The sequence below is a fragment of the Mustela putorius genome, unplaced genomic scaffold (assembly GCF_011764305.1).
Source record: "Mustela putorius furo isolate JIRA1106 unplaced genomic scaffold, ASM1176430v1.1 tig00000040_pilon_pilon_pilon, whole genome shotgun sequence".
Taxonomy (NCBI): Eukaryota; Metazoa; Chordata; class Mammalia; order Carnivora; family Mustelidae; genus Mustela; species Mustela putorius.
The window spans coordinates 4,802,221-4,826,179 of record NW_025421261.1 but is presented as its reverse complement, the minus strand read 5'-3'; the positions used below and the strand labels follow the sequence as shown (position 1 = coordinate 4,826,179).

General features: G+C 45.6%; 1 protein-coding gene, 1 long non-coding RNA gene and 1 other non-coding gene across 4 annotated transcripts in view; 2 read left to right on the top strand and 1 right to left on the bottom strand.

The window, feature by feature from the left end:
* Positions 1–16,461, top strand: part of LOC101689706 (placenta-specific gene 8 protein) — a 21,281-nt gene extending 4,820 nt beyond the window's left edge. Inside the window, exons 2-5 of one of the 2 annotated variants that reach the window (XM_004777337.3) lie at positions 8,756–8,895; positions 10,393–10,517; positions 14,497–14,611; positions 16,253–16,461. In XM_004777337.3, the coding sequence (XP_004777394.1) occupies positions 8,784–8,895; positions 10,393–10,517; positions 14,497–14,601 (342 nt within the window). In that variant the 5' untranslated portion in view covers positions 8,756–8,783 and the 3' untranslated portion in view covers positions 14,602–14,611; positions 16,253–16,461. Of the gene's footprint in view, positions 1–8,755; positions 10,518–10,789; positions 11,010–14,496; positions 14,612–16,252 lie in introns of those variants that run through there. The other variant, XM_045077445.1, reaches the window with a different exon arrangement.
* On the top strand, positions 2,831–2,961 carry LOC123391865. Its single transcript, XR_006606563.1, has one exon. It is a non-coding gene; the product is annotated as a small nucleolar RNA SNORA18 (small nucleolar RNA).
* LOC106004170 lies at positions 12,008–23,959 on the bottom strand. The gene is made up of 5 exons (XR_001177080.2): positions 18,288–23,959; positions 17,684–17,857; positions 16,871–16,990; positions 15,837–15,953; positions 12,008–13,134 (listed from the first exon to the last, which is right to left on the bottom strand). It is a non-coding gene; the product is annotated as an uncharacterized LOC106004170 (long non-coding RNA).

Below are 23,959 nucleotides of genomic sequence, written 5' to 3'. Positions count from 1 at the left end.
TTCAGTTACACACAATTGATTTTAAATTTACGTATAACACAGTTTTCATTGTTTTGCTAAAATTTCACAAAATTATGTGATCAGTGGCACATTCGTCAGGAACCTATTGGGATACGGGCAAGCAGGGCTCTGTAGGTGACCCGGAAAACTGGCTCCGATGCAGATCAGAGCCGGGACCAGCAGCAGGCATGCTGTGGCGCTTCCGGGTGCTGGAGAGGCTCAAAGAGGGAGATTTGGGGGGGAAGAGCAGGATCCGAGTGTGTCTGGGGAGGAAGGGAAGCTTAGAAGCCAGATACCGGAGAGTGAGGAACCTCCTTTCCAATCTAAGTCTGTAAAGATTTTCTATAAAGACTTTTCTGTGGAGAAAAGGGATGCGTGGGCTCAGCTCAGCCCCACATGAGGGCGTCACTAAGTTGGGCAGAACGCCCCCCTCCTACTACTGCATCACCCTGGACAGTGACCAGAGGCTTTTTGTTTCATTTGAAGAAATGTCATGCTTTCAACTATGCATAATCATTTTTAAATTTCCTTATAACTGAGAATTTTCATGGTTGGGCTAAATTTTCAGAAATGACTTGGAGGAGAGAAAAAAATAATTCACCCTCTACACTTTCAAGTTCTCACCTAGGGCCCCTGAGAGAAAAGACAGATTAAGAAGAGAAAAACAGAAGCTGATTACACATGTATCTCATACACATGGGAGATATGCAGGAAGAAGAGAAACTTTCAAAGGTGGCTGAGAAGTCAGGCTTCAACGCCAGCTTCAGCTAAAGGCACTGGAGAGAATGTGTGGTGGGAGCCATGACTGCCGAGGAGAGCAGGGAATAAGGTTACGATCTGCAGGTTTAAGTCCGTGAGTTTTACACTGATTAGCGTCTCTCGTGGTATAGAGTCCTTCCTGTCTTCCTGATAGGAGAATGGAACACTTATAAATGGAAATTTTCCATTAAAGGGTAACTTTGACTCTGTTTTCAGAGCTTCTCCTGTGTGTGCTGCTTCTCAAAATAATGGACTCAAAAATAACTCTTATGCCAAAGAAGCCTCTCTTGGAACGGAGCTTTCTGGTCTGTACACAACAGGTACACCGAGAGCGTCCCTATGTGATGCAGAGAACGCAGAATTCAGCTTGAGAGGCAGGGCAGTGGGACAAATAGCCCCAGAAGCAGACGCAGACCCAGCACTGAAACATGGGCTGGGGACGCTTGGGTGATGGAGAAGCTCCAAGTGACTCGAAGCAAGGTCTGCCCAGTTGGCTTTATTCTCTCTACTTTTCCAGAAATGGGTGGCATATAGCCCGTGGGGTGCTCTGGTGGAAAACTGAAAGCCGGAAGGAGGTGGGCCGAGGACAAAGGAGGGAAGGAAGTAGGGGAATGAGGAGTCTGGGGAGGCCCAAGGGCTGACATTCAAGAGCTTGGTAGATTGGTTGGCACAGCTGAGCCTGGCCGAGAGAATGGAGCCCATGCAGGCCCCAGGCGCATCAGTGGGACTCCTCCAAGGATAGGACTTGGAAGGTAGGACTTGGTAGAATGGAAGAATATGGACTTTGGCTTCAGCTCACCTGCCTGGGAACCTGGCTACACTGCTCTAGCTATTTGATTTCAAATTAGGAGAAAAGGTTGTTATAAGGCTAGAATCCCACCACATGCCTGAGATTGCTTAACGTGGTAACTGGCAGTAGAAAGTGTTCGAGAAATTTGAGTTTCCTTCCTTGATCCATGAATAAACAACTGCATTCCCAGAGGAAATGCTCTTCTAAGAATTTAGACAGAAATCATAAATCGTGGCCTCCATCAGTGTCTTTTGGCCTCTGTTCACTCCCTGAGGGGTGGGAGACAGCTTCCTGCACGGCCTAGGAAAGCTCCATAGTTTTGGCCTCCCCCACACCAGTCCCATTCCTGTAAGCTGGGAGGCAGAAAGTGCTCCACCCAACATGATACTCTCTGATTCCAAAGTTATTTCTAGAACCTTCCAGGTAAATAGAGAATGCCCAGTTAAATTTGAATTACAACTAAAGAATGGAAAGTGTTCTAATATAAGTATGTCTCAGATATCACTTGGGACTTACTTATTCCAATTTAAATCTCCTTTATTTTTTTTACCCTAAGTTCTATTTAATCATTTAACCATAATTTCTGTTTTTCTCAGTCTCAAGCATAGGCTTCCATTTCCCAGATTCTTGTAGCACCCTCTGGGTCAAAAGAAAAATGGTGGCATCACCAGGTATTGACAAGGACGTGGGGCAAGGACATGGAGCAAATGGAACTCTCATCCACTACTGATGGGAGTGTACATTGGCACCACCACTAGACAATAATGTCTGGCACTATCTGCCAACCCTAGGACCCAGCAGGTCTACTCCTGGCAGACACAGCAGGAACACGTGCCTCGTCCACCTAAAGATACGTGCAAGAATGTCCATAGCATGAGGTGACCATTCCTAATGGTCCAGACTGGAAACCGTACAATGGCAGCATGGGTAAATAAGTTGTACTTCATCTGTGTGATGATTTATTATATGTTAATGAGAATAAATGAAGTATTGCTGTGTGCTCCATGGTTGCATCTCACAGTCCTAACTTTGGACAAAAAAAACCAGACACAGAAGAACACAGAGTGCGCATAATTGAACAGACGTAAGGCTCAAACACAGCAGAGGCAGAGGGACTTCCTAAGAGAGTGAGGAGAGCTTCTGTGGTGCTGCTCATGTCCTTCTTGAGTCAGGCTGTGGTCACAAGGACAGAACAGTTCACGTTAAATTCACCGATCATGCTGATGAGTTCTGCACTTCACTAAATGTTTACTGGACTTCGGTGGGAGGTGTGCCAAAAGAGTGGAGGTCTATCCCGATGGTGCTCCTTCTGTAGACCCGTATGATTGGAAACACCTTCTGGAGTATATGCGTGGTTTCTTTTATTCACAGAACTTTGTGTTAAATCTGTGGGAAGGACCTGCTAAAACCATGTGAAGGACCTCATAGTCACATTTTTAGATCTTGGGTATTGGGGTATCCCAACAATCTGTACAAGTCTAGGATGTGATAGTTTAGGGGTAAGCAGGATTTGAATGCATTCGTGTTTAGAGGGTGTCTGAGAACCAGGCAGATCCCCCTACTCTGACCCTAAACATTGCCCTAAAGTAAAGAAGTTGGATCCCAAAGATTACAGGTAGGGAATTTTTGAACTATGTCCATATTCAAATGGAGATCGAAGACATCCCACTGAAGGAAAGAATTCTACCATATTGAACAAAAGTTCTTTTTAAAAGGGCTATTTTGAAGATTATGATTCTGATTTTGGAGGAACTACAGTGATTGGCATGGAAGGAATCACGTGTAAAATTTCTTAAATAAATATTTATTGACTTTAAATTTAAAAAAAAAGAAGTTTATTGAAAGAGGAAAAAAAAAGTAGAACTGGAGAGCTCTGCTGTCCACATAGGAACAAGAAGCAGAAGAAAAAGAGACAGGTGGGCAGGATGGGAGAGACAAGCAGGACCTGCCACACAGGAGATGGATTTCAGAACAGGGTGTGAACAAATCCACGGGGAAACCGGGACATGCAACGATCACCGGGTTCTAGCCTTTGAAACATGTGTGACTAGGAAACAATGTGTTAGGTCCCATTCCTCACAAGGACGGCCTGTCTGGCTGCTGTGGACCCCGTTTCTACATCCCTGGGAAACTGAATCAGACGCCGTTAGAACCTTCCAGAAGCTCAGGCTTCCTGGTGCCCTTGATGTTTTTGAACCACGGTTTCTCATCGCAGCACTGTTGTTGACATTTGGAGACAGAACGTTAGTTGTTGTGGGGGCTGTCCTGTGCTTTGCAGAGTGTCTAGCAGCATCTCTGGCCTCCACCCACGAGAATGACCATGGCACCTCACCCCCAGTGGGGACAACCAAAAATAGCTCAAAGCATTGCCAAATGTCCCCTGGGGGCGGGGTGCAAAGCAATCCTGGTTGTGAACCAGTTACCTGAACACACATGGTGGAACTCTAGAGGAAGTTTCTGAGCGTCTGGGATCAAGACCCTAAAAATACTTACCTAGATAAACACACACAAGCACATACATGCCGACTGACAGGCAGACTTAAGAAAGCGAAGTCAGTCTCAAACTGTCAACCTTTGGCACACCCTACGAAGTGGTCACTTTCCTTCCCGAGCGGGTCTGCTCGCTCTAGCTGGCCGAGATTCATAATCCAGGTGGACAGACTCTGTGGAAACAAGCTTAAGAGCCTTGGAGTCCCAAAAACTGAATTCAAATCCCAGCCCTGCCACTCTGTCTCCCTGGACATGTGACTTACTTTCTGTTTCTCTCCCCTTCCTCTGCGGCTTTGTGGAAGACGTGCCCGTGCTCCACAGTGTATGGAGCGTGTGACGGAAGGCCATGGATTTTACCAATTTCCCTCAAGGGCCAAGTACTGTCCTTTTTGTAACTGCTGCTCATGAAGAATTTACCCCATGCCAGACATCCCTCTAATCACTCAAATCACTCAAATATTGTTCAGTGACCCTGACGGCTTCATAAGCTACCATTGCGCACATCCCCACTTCACAGGTGAGGACAGAGTCACAGGGTCGTTCATTAGCTAGTGACTGGAAGGCTGGGAGTCTGTGGCCAGTGTCCATAATGGAAACCACTGGATCATGCCGCCTGGTCCACTTTTTTATCTTCGGGTTTTATAATGTGATATATATATATATAATTTCCCCCCCGACGAGACCGGGAAGAGGGTGCCGGCCAACACTCAGTCTTCGTGCTCATGTCCTTATTATAAATTAAGGTGTTGGACTGGCGACCGTGACTTTCCCTTGGCCCTGGCGTATCACTCTGCCTCAGTTTCCATGTGTGCGATAGGAAGCGTCTTATCAGCCCCCTTCCCCGCATGCTGCAGTCTGCTGGGAGTACGAACGGGATGGACATTAACCAGAGTGCAGACGGGAGCACGTTTAGAAAGTAGAGCGCTCCCGGCCACTGTCACGTCGGCAACAGATCACACTCGGGCTTTCCACCCGCTGTCCTGGCACTTAGACACTCTGTAGACTCTCTCTTCCACATATATGGTGATTGGCAGTTTTCTTTTTTCTTTTAAATATTTTATTTATTTGTTTGACAGAGAGAGACACAGCAAGGGAGGAAACACAAGCAGGGGGAGTGGCAGAGGGAGAAGCAGGCTCCCCGCGGAGCAGGGACCCGGATGCAGGGCTCGATCCCAGGACCCTGAGGTCATGACCCGAACTGAAGGCAGGTGCTTCATGACTGAGCTCCAGACTGACAGTTTTCAAACTGTCTTCACGTAATGGGATCTTCCTGGGTCTTGCCAGATCAAAGCAATGGCGTCAGTCCAAGGTTTCAGATCCACACCCATTGCACACCGCAGCCCCACTATGTTAGCTTTCGGGAGCTGTGATTCCAGGCATGGCCCCGCACTATGAAACAGTCACAGGACCCGCTACTTAACGACATTTAGTCTCAAATAGACACGGGGTGCCTATGTCAGCTCACGGACATACAAGAAACAGTGTTGAGCAGACATGGTCTGCCGACCTACTCTCATCACAGTAACACAACAAACCATGAGAAGAATGCTACTGCACTCATTTTAAAGTTGTCAAAACTGAGGCACAGAGAAGTTAGGTTATTTGTCCAAGAACACAGCGGGTGGAAAATAGATTGGAACCCAGTTTCTAATCACAGTCTAGACCCTGAGGAGTCAAAGTGCGGGCCAGATACCAGCAGAACTGGCACACGCCCAGAGTTTGTTAAAAAGCAAGGCTCAGGGGGCGCCTGGGTGGCTCAGTGGGTCAAAGCCTCTGTTTTTGGCTCAGGTCATGTTCTCAAGGTTCTGGGATCAAGCCCCGCATCGGGCTCTCTGCTCAGCGGGGAGCCTGCTTCCCCCTCTTTCTCTGCCTGCCTCTCTGCCTACTTGTGATCTCTGTCTGCCAAATAAATAAATAAAATCTTTTAAAAGCAAAGACAAGCCTCAGGTCCCATTCTGGACCCATTGAATTAGGTTCCACACGCTACAGGATCCTAAGTGAGTCCTGTGCATGGTGTAACGTAAGAACCACCGCTGCTTAGTGTACATCCAGCCACATAGAGAAGCACAAAATGTACAAATAGCTCTACAACACGTGCATACAGTACAGAGTGTTTTTAAAATGTGCTTCTTTTTTTTTAAGGTTTTATTTATTTGACAGATAGCAATCACAAGTAGGCAGAGAGGCAGGCAGAGAGAGAGGAGGAAGCAGGCTCCCCACTGAGCAGAGAGCCCAGTGTCGGGCTTGATCCCAGAACCTGAGGCCATGACCCAAGCTGAAGGCAGAAGCCCAAATCACTGCACCACCCAGGCGCCCCTTAAAATGTACTTCTAAACACCTTACTTCAAGGAAGGGAATTCAGAGTTTGCAGAACAAGCGGCAGGAGTCCCTGCGTTAGATTAGGAATTTAGTTAATCGAATTAACACACACAGTACAATCTAGGGTAGATGTGATTTGCAGATGGGACAATCACAACAGATGCCTGTTTTAGGATCCCTATCAGAACTGATTTTCCAGCCGGTTTTTCTGTTTTTGTTTTTTAAGATTTTATTTATTTATTTGACAGACAGAGATCCCAAGTAGGCAGAGAGGCATGCAGAGAGAGCAGGAGGAAGCAGGCTCCCCGCTGAGCAGAGAGCCCGATGTGGGCTCGATCCCAGGACCCCGGGATCATGACCTGAGCTGAAGGTAGAGGCCCAACCCACTGAGCCACCCAGTGAGGCCCTGCTCCCTGGCATTTTGTTTTTACACCAAACACAGCCAACTGTAAACCACTGACCACAGCAAGTAGACGTTCCCAGGCTGCACAAAGGGCAAGGAAGCGCTGGAAGAATTGTTGAGATCAAGTCTCTGCCCGGGAACAGTTGTTAGGATTGGGTCTTGAACTTTCACATAGTTTTCCATTTCGATACGTTGGCTAGACTGATTGGTTCGGTTATGTGAGTCTTTTCATCCCAAGCATTGATTCTTGCAAGAAGTAATTTTCTACTAAGAATACAGCCTTACTGGCATATTTTTTTCTTGAATGATACACCCGCAGCAGCAACAGCTATGTGTACCTTTTGTGTTATGCTTTTCCCAGTACGTATTTTGAAGGTATTGGGTCATTCATCCTTGAGGCCAAAGGTGTATCTCTAACACTCAGTGTTGAACAACATATTACCTGTGCAATTTATTCAACTTCTGTAAGTATTCCGCAGATAGTAGATCGAATTCACATCATGTGCCCACTATGATTACATGAGAGTAAGAAAGCTATCGCAGTCCTCCTAAATCATCAGAGAGAAGGACCTTTGGACTCCAACGAAATGTTTACCCAGCTGTAGAGTTTCAACCGTAGTTCCTGGAGCGAGGTGACAGTAATCACAGAGCCTTCTCGGTCGGCTGGTTTTCCCTCCGTGTGGTAAAGCAGATGCTTGATGATAAATGCTAGAGGCAGCCTTCGAGGGTGGTCGGAGTGCCCTGCTCTTATTGTTCCAGAACACCTCCACCCCTTTTGTGAGGACTCATCTGGTGGGGAATCAAGTGATCACAGCCACGATCTCAGTGGAGACAAAATCCATCCGGAGAAAGAGCAGGGCAGGGAAGAGCTAAGAAGACCAGCCGGGAAGGGCTGAGCGAGACTGAAATGACCTGTACTCAGAGTTCGCAGAACCGTCTGCATCACAAGAATTTTACTTACCGAGGGTCCACCCCAGCTACTGAGTCGGCATCAAGTACCTGTGTTTTCAACCGTGCACAGTCCAGACTGAGAAGTGCTCTGGGAACACCTTTGACTGGGCCTTCCCGGCGACAGGGAAGAGAGGGGATGGGTAATGGGGCTGGATGTCCTTGCGCCTGGCTAAGGGGAGTGTGAGAGGCGAGCCAGGGTGAGGACCGCGGAGCATGGCGCAGGGTCAGATGTGAAGTAGTGAAGAAGAAAGTTTTACATTAGCCGTTGTGAGGCCAGATGCATCCTCTCCCCTAGGAGTCCCGACTGGGTAGAGCCCAGGAGACTTCGCTTGATCGCCGGATGAAGTCTGAGATGCATGTAGGCACCACTTTGTTCAAGGGACACTGTTTTTAGTGGTTTTGCCACTACTGGATTTTTCTGTGGAAGCTTGAAGTCCAGCCCCCGCCCCCCCCCCCAGATTCTGGCCTGATGATTTCACAAAAAGAAGTTAATTGGTTTTGGGGTTTTTTTGACTTTTTTTTAAGTAACCAGGGACATCTGTTAAAACTCCAGCTACCAGGATACGACTAGCAATTATGCAGTGAGGACTGGCGTTATCTAGAAGCATCGGTGTGACGAGAACTTTCTTGCACGAGTAAAGAACTCTGTCTCACAAGGCTCGATTGAGGGACAATTGAGGTGATGCCTGTGCAATAGCGTCGTAAAAGTTATTACAATCGCTGTTAAATAGAACACCTCATGTGCAAGAGAGACTGTTTAGGAAGGTTGTCTTGAAATAGAAGGAAAAAAATCATCCTGCTGATAAAAAGGATCAGAGGAAGGGGCAATAAACCCCCAGAAAACCTGTGGAAGGAACCCCCACCCCGTGTCCCTGACGTCTCTCATTACCGAGCACAGACGATAGTCTAGAAACGTCTTGCTGAGTGAGTGGAGGGCGGCCACCGTGATCAGGAGAGGTGGTTTGAGAGGTCTGCTCAGCCGGCTTCACGATACCCTCCCAGAGCAGGTGGGTGTCTCACACGGCGCTGGTTTGTTTTCACAGGCAGTGCCCTCTGGAACTCGCCGTAGAAATGAATCCAGTTGTTTCGCAGCCGGGATACGGCGCGGGGTACGGCGCGGGGGGGGTGATGAACAGTGACTGGCAGACCGGCGTATTTGACTGCTGCGACGACCTGGGGATTTGTAAGTCATCACTCTCCTCCCCGGCTGCCGGAACGCAGGCTCCTGACCTAATAAAACTTGTCTGCTTCTCCTGTCACCGAGCTCCCACTCTGTGGCCAACTCGGAGTCACAAGTTGCAAGCCCATGGGTGGGTTTAGCCACCAGATGTGCTTTGTTTGTCCTGTACATGATGAACTTGCTTCATGTGGTAATTTAAAAATACCAGGAAACACCTCAAAATCAGATTTCACGCATACAGAAAGATCTGGCTTTCCAATCTAGATTTCCAACTTCTCTCAAAAATTGGAAAATTTGGCAAGATGAGCCTTCATCACACAGGGCAGAGTTCAGCTGCTTCTTAACATGAGCCAATCCCATTAAAAGAGAGTCTCACTCTCTAGTTGGTCGTATTTGCTCATGCCTGCTATTGGCTATTTTGTGGGGTTTTTCCAGTCTATTCCACTCACTTTACCTGCATGACCTTGAGTCGGTGACCCTTGTCGAGATCCTTCGCCGTCTGCCATTTTTCAGCTCTTGGGCTCACCGCCCTCTGGACGCGTTGCTCCGTCTTCTGCTTCCCTCTCGCTCCTGACGAGGCTGCTCCGTGCGCTCTGGCTCTCAAGGCCGACTCCTGTCACTGCCTCACTTCAGAAAGCACCACAGGCTTTTAGCTTTCCCGACTTCTACTTCTTTCCCACCACAAAGCACACTTTGGAGTGAGAAGACTTTTTCCGGAGCCATCGGGTTGCAGACGTTCTCTGTGGGGCTCCTCCTGACCTCAGGCGTGAGGAACAGCCTCCTTTTTCCGGGGGTGATGGAAGTTCCCAGATCTTTGGTCTTTTGCTTAAAAACAGTCATCAAAGAACTGCTGACTCTCTCATCGCATCTAGGGTACCGCACACCACAACTCCACCCCGGCACTTTTCAAAATAGACTTTCACTCAAAGCATATCTGAGAACAGTTTCCTGTTTGTTGTCACTTTCTCGAGCCCTTTCTGGGCCTTGCAGGGCGTCTCTAAAGCGGAGCCGCACTCAAGTCTGTAAACGGCCGAGAGCAAAATCCCGTCCGTTCTGGGCGTGTCCGTCCTCCTAACAGTGATGGGGTCCTTTTGCCCGAACGACCTTCTAGAATCTGTTTTGGCTCATTGTCCCTAATGATTTGTTCACTCGGTGTTTTGACACTCAACACACCCCCCATGGCTTTAGAGGGCTTCTCAGACATCCTGACGCCACAGATTTCCTCCCCAGGCGGGACCCTATGTCACAGGGCAGGGCAGAAGGCTCACGCGAAGGAGCTTCTGCAGTTAAACCAGACCCGGTGCAGTGACTCACGAGTCACCCCCAGTTGCTGGACGGAGGGCCCCAGAAGCCAGGCAGAAAAAGCCAGACGACAAACGCTGCTTTCTCCGGGGCCCATTAGAGCCGTCTCCGGAGCCAGCATCTTTCGGAAAAACGTGACTTCGTTGCCAGCGAGACGACTCTCACTAACTCCTCTTTGTGGCTTCCCCTTGCACGCAGGCCTCTGCGGCACTTTCTGCCCCCTGTGCCTCTCGTGTCAGATCGCCTCCGACATGGACGAGTGCTGCCTGTGCGGGGCCAGCGTGGCTATGAGGACCTTGTACAGGACGCGCTACGGCATCCCGGTGAGTCCCCGTGCCCCGCTGCACGAGCCACACCCGAGGGCTCCCTGCGGGCGGACCGCAGCCGCGACTGCCCTCCTCGCCTCCTGGGCTTGACCCTAATCTTCGCTCCACTCCCATCCTAAATTTTTTAAATGATGGACAGGGACCGCGCCGCTGTTCATACCAGGGAACATGTTTGTAATAAAATCTTGCGTTCCCGTAGATGCGTCCCTGAGACGGTGGCCGCAGGTGAGGGACGGAGAGCTCTCACCCTCTCCCCTTTTCTCCGTCAGACCCAGGACCCCGCAGATCTGTAGGCTGGATGACGGTGTGTTAGGAAGCCGGGGGGGAAACGCGCCTGCGGTAGATCCCTCGCAAGCCAGCACGTCTGTCTCATAAGCCAGTGCTCACTCCTTCAACGAAGATGTGTCCTGCGCATGGAACACGCCCGGTCCTTTCCAGATGCTGGAGGCACCTCAGTGCATGTGGCTTACATCCTGTTTCTTTTTATTTTTTCAGACCTCTATTTTAACATAGTTTCAAACTTGAAGAGAAGCCGCAGAAATCATAAATGGGAAAAAAAGGAGAAACGATACTAGGGCTTCCTGAGTACCCCCACCCCCACGCCCCAAACCCTGAAACCCTGCCTCTCCTTTCATTTCCTCGCCTCCACCTGTTTGTCTAGTCTCTGTTCGGGAACATCGAGAGGAAACGACAGACTTGACGTCCTATAGCATCTCTATGGCACTACGCATTTCTTAGTGACAAGGGTCTTCATTTCTGTAACCATAATGCAATGATCGAAATCAGGAATTTAACACGGATACGGTACTATTCGCTAATTTGTGGGTCTTATTTAAACTTTACCAATTAACCCAACAACATTCTGTGGATGAAAAGAAAACCGATCCAAAACCACAAGTTCTGTTCGATTGTCATTCCTCTTTAGTCTACTACAATAGGGAATAGTTTCTCAGTCTTTCCTTGCCTTTTCCCCCCCAAGTGTAGATCATTTATTTTGTAGACTGTCCCTCAATTTGGTGTGTCAAATATGTCCTCGTGGATATATTTAGGGTTTACGCTTTGACAGAACCTCCACAGAACTGATGTAATAGTCACTGTGCTTCCTATCAAGATGCACACGCCATCACTGTATCCCATTATGGTTGTTTCCTTTGATTACTTAGTTAAGGGAGTGTCGCCGTAAGGTTCTCCACCTTCTGGTGAAGTTCTCCACCGAAGGTTGCCATTTTCCCCTTCGTAACGAGTAAGGACCTGGTAGAGAGACGTGAACACCCTGTTCCTCATAGTCCTTCAGTCACTGGGACTAATGTCCACTGAAGCTTCTCGCCTGAATCAATGATTACTATGATGGCTGTCCACGGCAGAGCTCGTGCTCTACTGGGAGAAGATTGCTACACTGTGACTCATTAAAAACCTTATAGGATGCTAATAAGTGGCACAGAAAAAAAATAAAACAAAGAAGAGGAATAAAGAATGTTGAAGCATTCTAATTCTATTTTATTTTTTTCAGCATTACAAAATTTATTTTTATCCAAGCAAGGTTTATCCCAGGAATGCAAAGACGGCTTAGTATCAGAATACTGTCGTTACAGATTCAAAAAGAAAAACCATCATCATCATTTCAGCTGATGCAGGAAAAACAGTCAACAAAATTCAATGTCCATCCACATTTTTAGAAAGGGAGTTCCAGTGTTAAATAGGCGACGAGGGAAGGCTTTCTTACAAACGTGAAAGGGTGAGGAAGAAGTTACCCATCGTGGGAAGAGCCGGGCAGGAGACAGAGTATCGCCCAAGGCTTTAAAGTAGAGTTTATCTGGAAAGTTCCAGAAACTGGAAAGGGCCAGAGAGGCTGGAATCGAATGAGTGAGAGGGTTGGGGCAGGATGTCACAGAAAAAGGTGACATTCGAGCAAGATTTAGAAACTCTAGGGCCTTGAGAACCATTGTAAGAACCTCAGCTTTACTCCGAGTGAGCAGGGAAGTCCCTGAAAACGGTTTAAACAAACGGGTGATACGACGGATTCTGTTCCTAGAAATGTAGCCTCTGCCCCACTCACTGCTCCCACTGGACCGGGAGCAAGTTGCTCGTCTCCCTAAGCCTCAACCCCCTCATTGATAAATGGTCACACCGATCCTCCCCTTTAATGGCGTAGCAAGAGTCATGGGAGATAATGTACGGAAAGGGCTTAAACAGGACCTGGCAAGTAATACGTGCTCAGTAAACAATTACTTCTCTTTTTGTTCTTTTCTCTGAGAATTGCTCAGCTATTTCTCAGGGCAGAGGTGTGTGCAGGGCCCTGGCCTCATTTCTCCTGCGTACTCGCTCAGGTCCCTGACGTCGCAGCACTCGAGGCTGCCCTCATTCATGCTAACCCTAACGTAGCCCAACACACATGGGCTCTTAACTCCGTGCCTGGACTGGGACTTCCTGAATCGTGTGCGAGGTGTCACGCATGTGCACTTCTGTACGTGATGTGATGGTAACGTTCTCAACGCAGCCCAAGACCCAGACACGGTATGTAGGAAGGGGTCCTTAGCTGGATCCTGGAGATGAGGCTTTGGGAACAGCTCGGCATGTTCTCTGATAAATCACATGGTGGCATCAGTTTTCTCATCTGTCATAAGGAAGTTGTGCAAGGTGATTTCTAGGTCTAGGATTCTAGCTATAGGTTTCCTCAACATACAATGAAGCGGAGTATTTATAGACAGTGTATCTCTATTTCCTCCTTTGAACAGACCTAAAAATAATTCCCAGGACTGGTTTATATTGTTCAGGCTCTCTGCTTTGTTTCCCTTTCATATCTATGCAAATCTTTGTGGGGCTGCGACAGTACACCTCTCTGATCTACCCCTTCTTTTGTGGACGCAGCCAGGAGAGCATCCCTTCGCCAGGCACAACCTGTGCGAGAGAGAAGGAGGAAGAAAAGAGACAACCACTGTTTGTCCTACCGTGAGCTGAATATTATTCTGACGTGCAGTTGCTCATGTACTGCCTGCAAACTCTTGTGCTGTGGGAAGTGTTACCTCCTTTTATAGACATGGGTGGGCTCTTTGCCCCAAATGCTTACACTGTAAGATGGTGATCAAAGCACTGTAGCAATAGAAAAAATTTCTTTTCATGAAAAATAAAATCACTCATAGTCTCACTGTTTAGAAGCTCCTATGTACACACTGCTGCCCCCCACCCCACCACACGAGCTCACACTATAAATTGGGAATTATATTAAACTCAAACCTTAAGAACATAAGTGCTATCAAATAATGGATTCAAAATTCTTTCAGTCTGTCAAGACACGCAGTAATAACACTGGGTTATCAGACTAGAACTCCCCAGTTCACTCGGGCCTCCTGCGCCAGAACAGGGATCCCTTCAAGGACACGTCACCCGGAAGGTCATTGAGGACCCGGTTGGACACTTCCATTGAGAGGGCCCTCAAATCTTTGTGAAGTCCCCCATCCCACGGCTTTCCAAACAAATTCTTCCTCTTCTTTCTTCCTTCCCCCATAATTTGTGTATCTACCCTTTGCTCCAAAGTTCTTCCATTGCAGAACTTGAGAGATGTCCATGAAAATGGCTAGAGGGATACAATGTGGGGCCCCATCTGGCTCTGCTCACAAACTACAGAAAAATTGGTGCATTTTATAACTGGCTTTAAAGGGAAGCCATCTCAGAATTGATGGTAGAGGATGAGGGCTGTAGTCATACCCTGCAGGTCAGCTGAAGTCATGTCATATACGGTTAAGGGCACAGGCTTCAGAAAAGAAAGACCAAGTGCCGCTACCAATTTGTTATGGGATCTGAACAAGTTATTTACCTTCATGTGGGTCATCAGAAAAATGGAGATAATGAAAATCCTCATGCTAAACCAGTGACATAAAATGTACCTTTTAAAGAGTTTTTGAAAAGCTACGAATGCAAGGACTTGTGTGACTCTATTTATAGCCTATGTGTGGACCCGCTGTTGGTTTTTTAACAGGGATCTATTTGTGGTGATTTCCTATGGCTGGGATGTTTTCCTCTGTGCACCCTTTGTCAACTCAAGCGAGATATTGAAAAAAGAAAAGCAATGAATGCTTTCTAAAAGGTGCTTGGTAAGTTGTTGGAAATCCTTTGATTTAGTTGTATCAAAACAAACGCTCAATAACACCCTTTACTTCCTTGGTCCTCTCTCACAAATACACGAAACATTGCTTACAAAATGGAGGACAAAGGATTTTTCATTGCCAGCCGACACCAGCAGGCGGTAGTCAGCATGCATAGGTTGAGAGCGGGAAACCTGGAAGGAGAGGAGAGAGTCCCGAGGCTTGTGGGGTTGTCTGCCGTGTGACGTACCCGCGAACAGGTCCCGGGCCACCCTGCATATCTTCACCAGACCATGATTGGAGGTAGCTGAGGTGTACGTGTTACCATTCATTTCCCCAAGTCTAGTTCCTAGGTGTGCCGCTACCACACTAACCGATGAGCTGATATACTAAGTATGACTGTGTGATGTGCCTACTTCTGTGTTCTTGGCAACACCAGAATATAAGAATCCCTCCTCCAAAGCTATGGGAAGCTACTTTAGTTTCTATAAATTCAGCATGGATATTTCACCCAGTTATCCAAAATTCCCAAAGCCCCCACTATGAGAAGTTACGGATGTTTCGGTGGCAGTGTTGTCAGAGTTGGGTAGCTGCTAATTTCCCTGCTTCCTAGCTCCCCTAGTCACATTTTTCATCTTCTGAGCAGCTATTTCTCTCAAACAGGTGGGTAATAGTTTACGTGTCCTATCTTTTGATCTCTTATTGCCAGTCCGCATGGAATTCGCAATCAAAGCTTAGTTTTCCCCAGGAATGACTATTATCTGTACAGTCCTTTCCCGCCCAGAGGTCTTTGTGCGTGTTTGATCAAGGGGGAACATTCAAGAGTGTAAGTTGTCACTGGCCCAATCTCTCTCTTTCCTAGTTACTTCTTTGCCACATACCCCACAAAATGATGTCTTCTTCACGAACATATTGGTTCGTCTCATGTTGCATTTTTGTATCCTAGCATTTGTCTTCTGATTGTTTCAATGGCTTCCTGAAATGACTAACATGCATCAGTTTCAGGCAGAGTCATGATAGGGAGTTTTCTTTTATTCCTTTTCCTCCTTATTCTACCTCCAGAGAATTGGCTGTTGTCTCTCTTTTCAAGCAGTGACATTTGTTAAAAGTCCTATATTAACAACTTGGCTCAGAATTTGATGCCTAAGTAGCCCTGAGGGAAGGAAGATGTGACAGTGCTGGTACAGTCCATGAAAAAGACTGTTTGTGTTCTCTGCCTTTTGGAGACCCTTACCTTGACATGGTGGATGATCCACTGACATTTGACAACAGAAGTCGACTCAGGCGATCTACGGAGCGCTCCATTGTTTCCCTCAACCACATAGCAACAATGCTTGATACCTAGCAGGCACTTAACAAATATTGTGGGAGAATAAATCAGTGCAACTTTCAAGCAAGGAAGCATAATGAGGGCCTAACCTAGGAGACTTGAGTGACTCTTACCTGGAGATGGTGACTTTCTAATGGATTATACTGAACCAGGGGCCATGATTTGGTATAGATCTCAAAACAGGCCAAAACACGGTGGTAGGGGATGGGTGGAATGAAAGTTTTGATACTTAGAACAAGATACTGTGAAGACAGATGAAACTAATAAATCCTAATTTGTTCATTCATTTATTCTCTCCTTTTTCCTTCTGGTTTCTACAGGTCACATTCACAATGTGGTGAAAGAAATGCTAGAATCACATACTGCATCTGTTGAGTGCTATCTCACCCCCCATCTTAGAAACTAATTCAACCAATCATATGGTTTCCAATGGCTTCAAGGCACTTTTAATTTCTAGTTTATTTCAAAAGAAATACATTTCCAGTGCTGTTCTCTAAAATGACTGCTAATAAAAAATTAATATCCTCAACATTTCTTGTGTCTTTATTTTTTTTTACTTAAATTCCATGAGCCAACATATAGCACATCATCAGCTTCAGATGTAGTGTTCAATGATTCATCAGTGTCTTTGGATATAGCTTTATGAAAAACTATAACTTTTTAAAAACAAACCCAAATTTGTGAAAATATTAAAGCTGAATGATGGGCACATGGAGAATCTTTTTTTTTTTATTATTTTGAAAGGTTTTTTTTGAAGGATGATTGACACATAAAGACGATTCCACTTTCCTATCTTTACATATGTTTGGAAATGTCCAGAATAAAAAGTGTTTAAATGTTGTCAAGACTTTTCTAATTTTAGACTTTCCCACCACTGGTAGGCAAGGAATCACTCTGGGCATTCCCTCACTCCCAAAAAGGGTGGTACTTTGACCTACCTTGGGCCTCCTTTTGGGAGCCAGGATGACCTTCGACACTCCTTACAGCCCCGCTCAAGGCTAAAATAACTCCACTCGACGAGGAATACTGGCTGAGCGATGTGGAGTTTACTACAGATTCTATGGACAAAGGAGAGGATTTCTGTTGTAAGCCACACAGCAAGACTCCTAACTGAAACTGGCATTAGGCATTTCCATCCTCCCTAAAGCCATCGGCAGCGAGCCAGCCACAGGAGCTCCACATACCTTTCTTTCTCCACTCCCCCTCCTTCCCTGCACCAAGGTTAATGTGGCATTTTCAAATATTGAGATATAATTGAGTTATAGGGGTACAATATTATGATACGACCCATGTACATATTGGAAAATGATCACCACAATAAGTTTAACTATCCCTGAACATAGTTATAATTTTTTCTCGTGTTGAGAAGTTTTAAGATTACTCTCTTCTCAACTTTCCAATATATAATACTTTACAATGTATACTACCATGCCGTACACTACATCCCCATAACATATTTATTTTATAACTGGAAGCTTGGACCTTCGGCTCCCTTCACCGTTTCACCTACCCCACCATGCCCACCTCTGGCAACCAACAATCCAACTGTCTATGAGTTCAGGTAGTTTATTTCTCTATCTTAGATTTCCACATAAGCAACACGATGCAGTGTTTGTCTTTCACAGTCTGACTTCTTTCACTTAGCTTAATCCCTTCAAGGTCTGTCCATTCCCATCCCAAATAACAGAACTGCCTTCTTTTTTAATGGCTGGGGAATGTTCCATTGTGTATATAGACCACATCTTCCTCACCCATCCGTCCTTCGATGGACACTTAGACAGTTTCCATGTCAGCCATGCGAATAACGCTGCAGTGGACATGGGGCCGGTCCACAGGCCTTTCCTGTGCAGAGCAGTTTGGTTCTACCTCAACTTCCCAGTCCAGGAACCACACCTCCAAAGGTGCAGGATGGGGGTGAAATTCTGCTGTTAAATAAAAACCAAAAAATGTTTTCCAGATCGCTTACTTAAAAGTCACAACATATTTTATGCATATTTGCACATAAAATTCATGGCAAATAGGAGTTTTCTTATAATGTTTGATCTAACTGAGATGTTTTATTATTTAGACTCATTCTCCCACTCTCAACATCATGTCTCTTCTGGGCATGAGAAATGCCTACGGTCTCCTGGTACCAGGCTAGTTGCCTTAATTAAATCAAACCCTCTTAAATGCTACCACAAGCTAAAGGTCAATTGCTAGAGCCAAAAAGCAGCGACTCCTGTGAGGAAGGTGAGGCTAGAAAGGGAGACGTGTAGGTGATTTACAAATCTCCAAAGCAAAGAGCAGCAGAAGAGAATTCATCTCACCTTCCAGGGAAGGAAAGATTATCTGTGGATCCTGCTTCAGACTTACCTGTGGCTGCTTCGTGGCTACAGTCATTTCTTCTACTCAAAGGTCAACAATTCAGGCGGAATCCCCCATCTTTGTTCATGCCGTGTGGAACCAGGCGGCTCACCTCGGGCTGGAGGAGAGCCTTCGGGATGGCACCCTCACGGCCACCTGCTGCTGCCCCTTGGTTAGTGGTTCATCCCAGGCTGGGGCCTTGGGCTACGGTCCGTATTAGCGACAAAGCTGCTTGGTCGGCCTCACAGATGGTTGTGGATGGTCCGGGGGAAGCAACATGGAAATGCACAGCATCTCAATGACCTGGCTTCGGAGGTCGCAGAGCATCCCTTCTGCCGAACTCTCTCGGTTGAGGCAGTGGCAAAGGTCCACCCAGGGGCGAAGCAAGGAGACACGGAAACTCACTTTCCCTGTGCTGTGGCAACGTCCCTGAAGAGTCTAACCGACATGGAATCCTGCTGCCGCCCTCTTCTGAGAGTCCAACCAGTCACCACTGCTGGAGCGGCTCCGTGTTGTGTTGTCGGCCTGTAATCGGGTCTGTGCCCACCTGTCCCCAGGGAAGCCACTCTTGCGTTGTCGCGGCGCAGTGACGGTCGCCTGCCCTGCTCAGGCTACCGGGGACAGCGGCGTCCCTGCTGTGACACCGGCTTCATCTCTCTGGTGACTCAGAAACATTTTCGATCACCAACGTGGTTGAAGCTTGTCACAAGAGCCCACTCACCTCGAGACTCCGATTCACACCTGTGCTGGATCCAGAGGTCCAAACTCCACGATTTATTCTACAGAAGCTGCTTTCCTCTCTAGAGTTTTCGGGTCTCTCGCTGTGGAAGAGGATGCTGTAGGTCCTCTTCCTGGGCAGCGCCCCTCAGACCCTCCTGCCTGGAGGTCGTTGCCGAGGTCATCTTAAAGCCTTTTGCAACTGCTCCCTTAGCCTGCCTTTACTCGGTTCTGGCTCTGGTTTTCGTGTAACGTCTAGAGGCAGTAGATAAATTCCATTCTGCCCCAAATTTCCATGCAGCAGCAGGTTCTAAGTCTGCTCCTACTGTTTCTTTTTCCACAGTGTTTTCATTTGGTAAAATACACATAAAATAAAATTTGTCACTTTTGAGTGTACAGCTCAGGGGCTTGAGCTACTTTTATATCGTGCAGCCCTCGTGCTGTCCACCCTTGTCATCCATCTTGTAAAACTGAAACTCTGGCCCATTAAACACTAACTCCCCATCCCAATGTCCCTCAGCCCCTGGCAGTTGCCATAATACTTCCCGTCCTCAGGATTCATCCGTGTTGTGCATATTCAGAATTTTCTTCCTTTTTAAGGTTGAATGATACTCCATTGTATGCATATACCACATTCTCCTTATCCTTTCTTAGGTTGATGGACACTGGAGTTGCTTCCACATTTTAGCTACTTTGAATAATACTTATATGAACATGGGTGTCCAAGAATCTCTTCAAAACCCTGTTTTCAGTTCTTTGGGGTATGTACCAAGATGAGGCTGTGCTAGATCATATGTAATTCTATGCTTAATTCTTTGAGAAACTGCCCTTTTATTTTCCATGGTGACTATACCATTTCACAATCCCACCAACAACACAAAGGGTTTTAATTTCTTCAGATACTCACCAACACTTGCTATTTTCTCTTTCTTTGATTATAGCCAACCTAATGGGCGTGAAGCACTAGTTTCAATGTGCCTTTCCGTAAGGATCAGCAATGTGGAACATCTTTTCCTGGGCTTATTGGCCATTTATATCTCTTCTTTGGAGAAATGTATTCAAGTTCTTTGTCCATTTTTAAATCATGTTGCTTATTCTTTTAATGTTGAGTTTTTGTAGTTCCCTGTATATTCTGGATATTGACCTCTTAGCAGATATGATTTGCACATATGTTCTCCTATTCTGTCGGTTACCTTTTTCTGCCAATGTAACCTTTGTCTGGGTGGGAAGACAGTTTCCTGGTGCTTCCTACCCTGGCTCACCTGAGTTTAGTAACAAATACTGTGAATGGGGAAAGGAACTATGCTCCATAATCCAATGCTTACAACACAACACCCCCAAAACACCACTGAGAAGTGGCCTTATTCATTGGCCAAGAGGGGAGAGAAGACAACAGTAACAGAGCCATGTATGTAGCCAGAAATCTGTTTATCATTTGGAATAAAAGTCATAAAAAGGAATGTCTTCAGGAGTGGTGGAGCCCGGCAGCATAGTGGGCTTGGCCTGCAAAGTAATCCCTTGGGTTATTTCCTCTATTGGTTTCAGAATTTTTGGTTGGTGATAGAGAAGAAAATTAAATTGCATAGGATGTCGGAGCGAGGACTGAATATTTGCATCTGGAGGTGAATTCAGGCTGATCCTTTTGTCACAAAACCACAACACTCAGAGAGGGCATTGCAGAAGAATCATACACACATGAGCTGGTACGTCAGCAGGTGGACGGCCATGTAGTTTCCCAGAAGCAGCCAGTGGTAGAGCACGTGCTCTGAAGGCCACACAACACATAGGACAAGCTTATGGATAAGCAAGGACACCAAAGGCTAAGTCATCCAGTGTCACTTCTTGTCTTCAGAAATAACCTCAACACGGAACTGTTTAATGGAGAAAAAAGCAGGCCCCCAGCAACCCTATCCTTTTCTTGGAGCCTTTTTTCCCATCTGCTCTTCTCTCTCAACTCGGTACCTCCAAAATATGTCTTTCTCTCTCCCTTTGCCTCATGCCATCTTATGAAAAATATCTGCTTCCTTCCCCTGTCCACCATGTCTCCCACACCACCACCAGGGAACCAACTTCTAGATATTATGCAATATTATTATTATGACATACTAATCTGATCTATTTGCTTTTGGACAGCTTCATCAAAGTCCAGATATTCCCAAGATAGTGGTGGCAGAGGGTGGCTATCAAAGGAGAAGACAGCAAAGGAGGACACTGGCAGAAGACTGGTCTTCATTAGTATGCCCCCAAATAGTCACCTCATTGTTCATCGTTTTGTTTTTATTGATTAACACAAAATAGAGAGATATTTATCTGAGTACCTGAATCTGATGAATCTCTAGTTTCAAATTTGAGGAAAGAAACCCATGTGCTTTCCCATAAATGATTACCCTTTTATGATCTTTTAGTCCCTTTCCCCGCGCTATCCCAGTCTGCCCACTCTCAGGATACAGGGCATATCAAGTCTTTCCAGTCTGTTCTATACCAATCCAGGAATGGCTGATGAAGGGAAGTACTTCCTGTTTTGTTTGCTCAGGTTCAAATATGACTACTGAGTTATTTACATTTAGAACCAAACTCTTTTCCTGGAGTCAAGAGTATCGTCTGATTTGTCTCCCTCTCTGATTTCTTCCTATTCAGTTTTCCCCTGCACCCCTCTTGTTCTCTGCACTAGTCCTTATATTCTAATTATATTCTAATATAATTGTGTCTCTCTGATTGTCTTGACTCTGGGAAACAAACTGAGGGTTGCAGAAAGAGAGGGGCATAGGGAGATGGGGTAACTGGGTGATGGGCATTAAAGAGGGCATGTGATATGATAAGTGCTGTGTGATATATTCAACTAACGAATCACTGAACATTATATCAAAAATTATGATGTACTATACCTTGGCTAATTGAATAAAAAAACCTCATTAGGTGCTTCTAATCAGTCTAGACCTGCATGTTAAAGATAGGCTTTTAAAACACATGATGATTAGTTCAAATTGAGAAACGACCTCTTCTTTCTAAAACTGAAAACAAAATTGTTTCTCCCAGAACAAAAGAAGAATGTTTCCTACAAATTTGTAATTTTCACTGAGTGAAAAATATACAAATTTCTGGCAGTTAAAGGATAGCTATTTTTTAAATGTTTCTAGCCTTCAAGAGTACATAAGTCAAAATTCTGAGAGACACAATCAAGAAAACTATACAATAATGAATTAGTTTAGGGGTGAGAGGAAACTTTTCCCTTCTTGGCTAGACTAATAATTAAATTGACATAGGTTAACAGAAGAAAAACAAAATTTTATATATACAGGAGTTCTTAAAAATGTGAGATTCAAAGAACTGGCCAATAGCAGACAGATTCTATACTTTTTAGACAAAATAGTAGTAGCAGCAGTAGTAGTAGTAGTAATACATTTCTGAAGAATCGACAAGACTGATATACACCCCTAGACTTTTGGTTAAAAAAAAAAAAATCTACTTGAGCTGGAGCCTTAGCAGAGGGGAAGGCTTCAGGTTTACCATATGTTGAGTCACTACAGAAGTGCTCTCAGGGAGAACAGGCCAAGGGAATGCCATTTTGGAGCACTCACCTGGCTTTACTATAGCTTCTCCCAGAAAGGAGCTTACTTTTCTGGAGCCCCAAATTCTGCAGTTGTCACTAAGGGGACACTTCTAGATCATTTGTTCGGGAAACCAGCATGGTCTACAATCATAGTGTCACAGCTATATATATTTGCATACTTTAAGGCTCTAGCTTCCAATCAGCCTAAAACTAGGTGCTGACTGAGATGCTTTCCTCTGAAACACTCACAGGTTTCAGCACATTCTCAACAACTGGAATTTATCGAGAATAAATCAGATTGCTTAGGCAATTGCAAAAGATTAAGAGACATCTAAGAGGGAGGGCAAGGTTAAACTGGTTTATCTCCTACATACGACCACTCCTGCAAGACTAGAAGAAAGAGCTGTTTTGCCTACTACACAGAAGCAACATGAGAGTCAAGCAAAATAAGGAAGAAAAAAAATATGTTCCAAATGAAATAAAATCCCAGGGGAAAAAACTTAATGAAAGAGAAATAATGAATTACCTGATAAAGCATTCAAAGCATGTTCACCAAATGCAGGAGAAGAATGGATGAACACAGCAAGAATTTCAATAAAGAGATAGAAAATATAAGAAGGTATCAAACAGAAGTCACAGAACTGAAGAATACCATAGCCAAACTGAAAAGTACAGTATAGAAATTCAACAGCAGGCTAAATGAAGCAGGAGATAGAATCAGTAAGCCAGAAGACAGGGTAATGGAACTCACCCATTAGAGCAAAAACAACAACAACAAAAGTGAAGATCGTTTAAGGGACTTATAGGACAATATCAAGCAGAATCACATTTTCATTATAGAGATTTCAGAAGGAGAGGAGAGAAAGGAAGAGGCAGAAAATGTATTTGAAGAAATAATGGCTGAAAACTTCCCCAACCTAAGAAAGGAAACAGACCTCCAGATCCAGGAAACCCACAAAGTCCAAAGAGACCCACAGCAAGACACACTATAGTTAAAATGTTGAAAGTTAAAGATAAAGAGAGAATCTTAAAAGCAGCAAGGGGGAAAAAACTTGTTAGATACAAGGGAAACCCCATAAGGTTACCAGATTTCCCAACCAAAACCTTGTGGGCCAGAAGGAAATAGATGATCTATTCAAAGTGCTGAAATGAAAAAATTTCCAATCAAGAATATTCTACCTAGCAAGGTTATCCTTCAGATTTGTAGGAGAGATAAAGAGCTTTCAAGACAAATGAAAGATAATGGAGTTCCCCCAGGGTTTCCAGGGTGGCTCAGTCAGGTAAGTGTCTGCCTTCAGCTCAGGTCATGTTCCCAAACTCCTGAGATCAAGTTTCACATCGGGCTCAACAAGGAGCCTGCTTCTCCCTCTGCCTGCTGTTCCCCCTACTTTCACTCTCTCTCTCTCTCTCTCTT